The 7,262-nt window shown below is 35.0% G+C and overlaps 1 protein-coding gene across 1 annotated transcript; it reads left to right on the forward strand.

Moving 5' to 3' along the window:
- Positions 1 to 3,204: 3,204 nt before the first annotated feature.
- Positions 3,205 to 4,479, forward strand: RXFP3 (relaxin family peptide receptor 3). Its single transcript, XM_053699667.1, has one exon. The coding sequence runs from the start codon at positions 3,205 to 3,207 to the stop codon at positions 4,477 to 4,479; it is 1,275 nt and encodes a 424-aa protein (XP_053555642.1).
- The last annotated feature ends 2,783 nt before the right edge of the window (positions 4,480 to 7,262 follow it).

Here is a 7,262-nt window from a genome sequence, read left to right on the forward strand (position 1 = left end):
AGCTGGAAGCGATCCTGTTTGCTTCCAGCTGCTTTCCGGTTATTGCAGTGATGCCTCGATATGGAGGCATCCTGCAATAACCTTTTGAAGCCATCCGGTGCAGAGAGAGCCACTCTGTGGCCCTCTCTGCACCGGAGATCGGTGGCTTCCTTCGTTGGTGGGTGGGAGCATTACCGGGAGGCGGGTGGCGGCCATCGATGGCCCTGGAGATGTGGAGGGGGGCGGGATCGTGGGCGGGGATGCCCGGGGGCGCGCACGGACGCGCGCGCGTGCACGGGAGGGCGGGGGCGGGCGCGTGCACGGGGAGGGAGCGGGTGGGAACCGCTACACTACAGAAAAAGGTGCAATCAGTTTAAAATAACTGGAAAAAAAAAACAATCAATGAGGTGGTTGGGGTTTGTGGTGGTGGGGGGGGGGGGGTTTGGGGAAGCTACACTACAGAAAAAAAAAACTTAAGAAAAAAAAGCACTTTTTTGTATAAGCTGGGTACTGGCAGACAGCTGCCAGTACCCAAGATGGCCCCAATAAGGCAGATAGGGAAGGTTACAAAGCTGTTTTGGGGGGGATCAGGGAGGTTGGAGGCTAAGGGGGGTCCTATACAGCAGAATAATTATTATTTTTTTTTAAAAAAAAACCTATACCCCCCAAAAAGCTTTTATTTTAGTACTGGCAGACTTTCTGCCAGTACTTAAGATGGCGGGGACAATTGTGGGGTGGGGGAGGGAAGGGAGCTGTTTGGGAGGGATCAGGGGGTCTGATGTGTCAGGTGGGAGGCTGATCTCTACACTAAAGCTAAAATTAACCCTGCAAGCTCCCTACAAACTTCCTAATTAACCCCTTCACTGCTAGCCATAATACACGTGTGATGCGCAGCAGCATTTTGCGGCCTTCTAATTACCAGAAAGCAACACCAAAGTCATATATATATGCTATTTCTGAACAAAGGGGATCCCAGAGAAGCATTTACAACCATTTGTGCCATAATTGCACAAGCTGTTTGTAAATGATTTCAGTGAGAAACCTAAAATTGTGAAAAATTTAACGTTTTTTTTTTATTTGATCGCATTTGGCGGTGAAATGGTGGCATGAAATATACCAAAATGGGCCTAGATCATTACTTTGGGTTGTCTACTACACTACACTAAAGCTAAAATTAACCATACAAGCTCCCTACAAGCTCCCTAATTAACCCCTGCACTGCTGGGCATAATACACGTGTGGTGCGCAGCGGCATTTAGCGGCCTTCTAATTACCAAAAAGCAATGCCAAAGCCATATATGTCTGCTATTTCTGAACAAAGGGGATCCCAGAGAAGCATTTACAACCATTTGTGCCATAATTGCACAAGCTGTTTGTAAATAATTTCAGTGAGAAACCGAAAGTTTGTGAAAAAATTTGTGAAAAAGTGAACGATATTTTGTATTTGATCGCATTTGGCGGTGAAATGGTGGCATGAAATATACCAAAATTGGCCTAGATTAATACTTTGGGATGTCTTCTAAAAAAAAATATATACATGTCAATTGATATTCAGGGATTCCTGAAAGATATTAGTGTTCCAATGTAACTAGCGCTAATTTTGAAAAAAAGTAGTTTGGAAATAGCAAAATGCTACTTGTATTTATGGCCCTATAGCTTTCAAAAAAAGCAAAGAACATGTAAATATTAGGTATTTCTAAACTCAGGACAAAATTTAGAAACTATTTAGCATGTTTTTTTTTGGTGGTTGTAGATGTGTAACAGATTTTGGGGGTCAAAGTTAAAAAAAGTGTGTTTTTTTCCATTTTTTCCTCATATTTTATATATTTTTTTATAGTAAATTATAAGATATGATGAAAATAATGGTATTTTTAGAAAGTTAATTTAATGGCGAGAAAAACGGTATATAATATGTGTGGGTACAGTAAATGAGTAAGAGGGAAATTACAGCTAAACACAAACACCGCAAAAATGTAAAAATAGCCTTGGTCCCAAACGGACAGAAAATGGAAAAGTGCTGTGGTCATTAAGGGGTTAATGTAACTAGATTGTTTACCTAAACGCAATGCAAAATGTGAATCTTGCAACACTTTAATTGTGGATAAAGAGAAGTAAAGAACTCCTTAGCTTTCAAAATCTATGTTCTGAAAGGAATTATGTGTTCTGTTATTTTTACTATTGACTTCACAAGAAAGAAACTGACCTTTCTAACAAGAGAATATTAAGATAGAGAGAAGACCTTTATAAGATTGAAAAATAAATGTAAAAAGGTAAATTCATGTGGTAAATGTGGAATCTCGTCTCTGAAAAATAAAAATAACCATTTCAGAGAATGTGAATCACCATCTCCCTCAAGTGGCCATTTAAATAATGTCATTATCTTCTTCAATAGCTAAAATAATGTATAATTATAGTTAACTTCACTAAAGACTTGGCAGTTGTTTTTTAATTTGTCAAACCTGTATGAATTACTATCTTGTATATTTATCAAACCATAAAAAAATGCTTAAACCATCTCGTAAAACATGCAGACACAAAACAATAATAAAAATACAACAGGAACCATAATAGTTAATGTAATGCAGCCCTTGTATATAGCCAGTGGGGTTAGGAAACGTCTTTTGCAGCAAATGAATAAAAATCCCTTTTGTTGATTTTTTTCCAGCATGCAGATCAATAGAAAATTACCAAGCATGACACCGGCTGTTATTTTGTTTAGTTCATGTTTCATTCAGCACCTTGGAGAGCTCCCATGTTTTTGCTGAACGCATGATTCCACCTCCTGGACAGCACTTGTTCTACACTGGATGACGATGATAAAACCTGGAATATAAATCAAATTGAAAGCCTGGCAAACTCACAGGGACTTTGGAACCTATCAGTAGAAAGAGATGTAGCTGGAATCTGCTACAAGTATTTTCAAGACATTCATCAGTTCTATCTATTGATATAAATGCAACTACATCATCTACTGATATAAATGCTATTACAGCAGAACAGTTTGTCAAAGATTCTAAACTACATGGCATTTTAAGAGTCTAATATCTTTAAAACAGATATTTTTTTGTATAGAAATGAACTACATTTGTAAGGCAAATTAAAATTTCTTCTTTTTTTTCCAAGAAATTCTTTCTCTGGTAATGCACGTTTGCTAAATAGCAAGTGTTTATTGCACAAAGCCACTGGAACCAAACAGGAAACCTACCTGTGATACTGTAACATGGGATGGATGTCAGTTGTAACCTCAGTTACTGTGGAGTAGCAGCCAGCATGCAGGAATCAGAGCAGAGAGATCTGTTTGGGATGTTTCCACTTTTCTTTGAAGAAAGACAACTGAATAGGACAAATGAATCTTTACAGGACTTTTTTAAGAGTTTCAACCTGGAAAAATCTGATATTATTGGAGACAGCTCTGCTGTAGTAAGAATAATGATTTCAATAGTATATTCTGTGGTGTGTGCTCTTGGACTTGTAGGGAATTTGCTAGTGCTGTACCTCATGAAAACTAAACAAGGCTGGAAAAAATCATCTATCAATCTCTTTGTTACCAGCTTAGCAATTACAGACTTCCAGTTTGTATTGACTTTGCCGTTCTGGGCAGTGGAGAATGCATTAGATTTCAGCTGGCTATTTGGGAAGGCTATGTGCAAGATTGTGTCTTATGTGACAGCAATGAACATGTACGCTAGTGTGTTCTTTCTGACTGCAATGAGTGTAGCCAGGTACTATTCAGTGGCGTCTGCACTTAAAACAAAAAGAAGAAATATTGGATGCTCTGCCAAATGGGTCAGTGTACTTATCTGGGTCTCTGCAATTTTAGCTTCATTACCCAATGCTATATTTTGTACAACTTCGACTGTTTCCAGTGATGTGCTTTGCCTAGTAAAATTTCCAGTAAAAAATGACAATCCTCAGTTTTGGTTGGGACTTTATCATGCTCAGAAAGTTTTGTTAGGGTTTGTTATTCCACTGTTTATTATAACAATATGTTACCTGCTACTTGTTAGGTTCATCACAGACAGGAATGTCAGCAGCTCCAGTACTAAACGGAGATCCAAAGTGACCAAATCTGTAACAATAGTAGTACTTTCATTTTTTCTCTGCTGGCTTCCCAATCATGCTTTGACAACCTGGGGCATCCTAATCAAATGGAATGTATTACAATTTAGCTATGAATATTTCACCATTCAAGCATACATATTTCCTTTAACTGTTTGTCTGGCTCATTCAAACAGTTGTTTGAATCCAATCCTGTACTGTTTGATGCGCAGAGAATTCAGGAAAGCACTTAAAAATTTATTCTGGAGAATCACATCACCCTCACTAACAAACATGCGACCTTTTACAGCTACCACTAAACCAGAACAGGATGAACAAGCACATTGCATGGTCCCCCTTAATCCAGCTGAGCCTGACGTTATCTGTTACCCACCTGGAGCTGTGATATACAATGGGAGATATGACCTCCTGCCAAGCAGTTCTACAGAGCAGCGTTACTGAGACAGCACATCAATACTATCATGGCTAGACTTGCTCATTTACTGAAAATAGTATCTAATCATCATCAACTAACCCCTTGACTGCTAGAGAAAGCTGCAGCGCATGGAATTACTATGAGTTGCATTGTTTAATGAAGCCAAGAGTTTATTTATCAAATAATTATATGCTGTTGAATACTTATTTAAGTCACGAGTACATCACATTTGTATAATTAAAGTTATATAGCAGCACTTAGTGCATTGATCCTAGAAAGTACAATAATTCAAAATAATATTAACACAGCAAATATAAATATTTGTTAAAACCATTGTTATGTGTGTGTTATGGATACAAAAAAAAATAGTTACAGATATATTAGTACATCTTGATAATCTAGTAATATGATTTGCTTGAAACACGTTGTCAATCCTGTATCCAGGCTTTTAAAGAAAATTTCTTATACTGCATAAAAAATGTAATTGGAAAGGAATTTCCTTTTGTTTTTATAGTGTAAAGCAAACATTGTATACTGTTTTTTAAATCATAATATTACACTAAATACTGATCAGACTCACTGCCACAGAATGTGAAATAAACATCATGAAAAGTCTCTCTCTTGAGAATTAGACTGTTTTAGCTTTGCTTTTGCTGGTACTGTACAGATGTCACACTGACGCTATACACTGGTATTCAGTGAAAGTCAAGGGCATACTGTAATATTGTCTATCTAATTAATGTCTTGTTCTTCTCTAAGAGATCAATAATTGTAACATCTGTTTTTACTTCTGTTCCTCATTATATGATAAGTTGTTACCTAGTCAACCATATACACACATATATATACAGTTTATATTACTTAAATGAATTTATCCAAAACAACTTGCATTTTCAATAAATCCGAGGATCTTTTTAGCAATTTCTATTTTGTAAAACAAATTCTAAAATATTTTTTTAATCTATGTAGATTTTTTTAGAAACAGATATCAAACTCCACCTTACCTGATATATATATATATATATATATATATATATATATATATATATATATATATATATATATATATATATATATATATATATATATATATATATAAATATATACAGTATAGATATAGATATATATACTGTATATATATATATATATATATATATATATATATATATATATATATACACACACACACAGTATATATAAAGACATTCTCATCATATGTGATGTGACCTGTTGTGCCAAAAATGATCATTAGATAACTGATCATGCATTTCAAAAGGAAAAAAAAAAAAGTGTAACTGAATTTATTTTAGGTCCAACAAATATTGAAATATATCAAAATTACTGCAAAAAATTTTAACTTTTGACTTGCATTTTAAATGTATTGTGTACAAATACACAATTTAACCCATGCATGTATAATTGTGTAGACTCATTAACTCTGAATGGTACTCTGGCAAGATGCTATCCCTTGGCTGTACAGAAAGTATTTGGTTTGGCATGAAAAACATTCAATATTTGACATTGTTTATGAACTTGAAATGTTGATCAGAAATTTTACCTACAATGTTGTCTGCATTCATTTTAAAAGTGCATCTAAGGTAATCACTAAGTGTACCTAAGGTAATCACTATTTTATTTAAGTCTCCTCTTTGCATTTTGTCCTCTCTAACTGGTTTGTTACTTCAATGTGTAAATAGAACCTACCACACTTGGAGATCTGAAGATTAGGGTTTATTTATTAGATTAGATGCTAAATGCAAAGCAGATCTTAGAATCTAGTTAATTTAATATGGTTTATTTATAATCAGTCTAAAGTGTTTAAATAAAGTTTTTTTTCATTGAACTATTAATATTAATTCAATTACTTATTTCATATAATAACATGTTTTAAACTTAATTGCAATTATAAAATAACATTCTTCTGCTCATTACATATTTTAGTTACATCATGTGAGCTAAAATTTTAATTGTTCTTACAAAGAAATTGCATGAACTAATTCATAAGAGGATGTTAATTTACCATTACAGGGACAGTAAAGTCCAAATTAAACTTTCATGATTCAGATAGGGCATGTAAATGTAAACAACTTTCTGATTTACTTTTATCATCTCATTTGCTTTTTTCTCTTGTTATTCTTACTTGAAAGCTAAACCTAGTTAGGCTCATGTGCTAATTTCTAAGCCCTTGAAGACCGCATCTTATCTGAATGCATTTTACAGTTTTTCACAGCTAGAGGGTGTTGATTCATGTGATTCATATAAATAACATTGTGCTCATGCACGTGTAGTTATTTAAGAGTCAGCACTAATTGCCTGAAATGCAAGTCTGTCAAAAAGATCTTAGATAAGGAGGCATTTTGCAGAGACTTAGGTACAAGGTAATTAAAGAGGTAAAAAGTATATTTCTATAACAGTGTTGGTTATGCAAAACTGGGGAATGATAAATAAAGGGATTGTCTATATTTTTAAACAATAACATTTTTGGTGTTTACTATCCCTTTAATAACCCTAGTTAACAATCACCTAATTTAAGAGTTTTGCGTTATGGTTTTAATGCTGAAAAAATGGCCATTTCAGCATAAAAACAGAAATGCAGCCATTACAAGTCTTGTCGGTATAGCTATACCGCAAGCATTTTAGCCTGTAACGCAACGTCAATCCCGCACTCAAAAAAAATAAGTTTTTGCGTGGGAATTCCATAGTGCCGGTATTACAGGTTGTGCAGTGAGGCTAAAATGCTTGTGTTACAGCCTATACCAACACAATCCATTCCGCTATCTGAAAACAGTAGTTATAGATTTTGCGCCTC

The sequence above is a fragment of the Bombina bombina genome, chromosome 2, assembly GCF_027579735.1.
Source record: "Bombina bombina isolate aBomBom1 chromosome 2, aBomBom1.pri, whole genome shotgun sequence".
In the NCBI taxonomy this organism is placed as follows: domain Eukaryota; kingdom Metazoa; phylum Chordata; class Amphibia; order Anura; family Bombinatoridae; genus Bombina; species Bombina bombina.

Coding starts and splice junctions, on each gene's coding strand:
- RXFP3 (XM_053699667.1), top strand. CDS start 3,205: ATGGATGTCAGTTGTAACCTCAGTTACTGTGGAGTAGCAGCCAGCATG.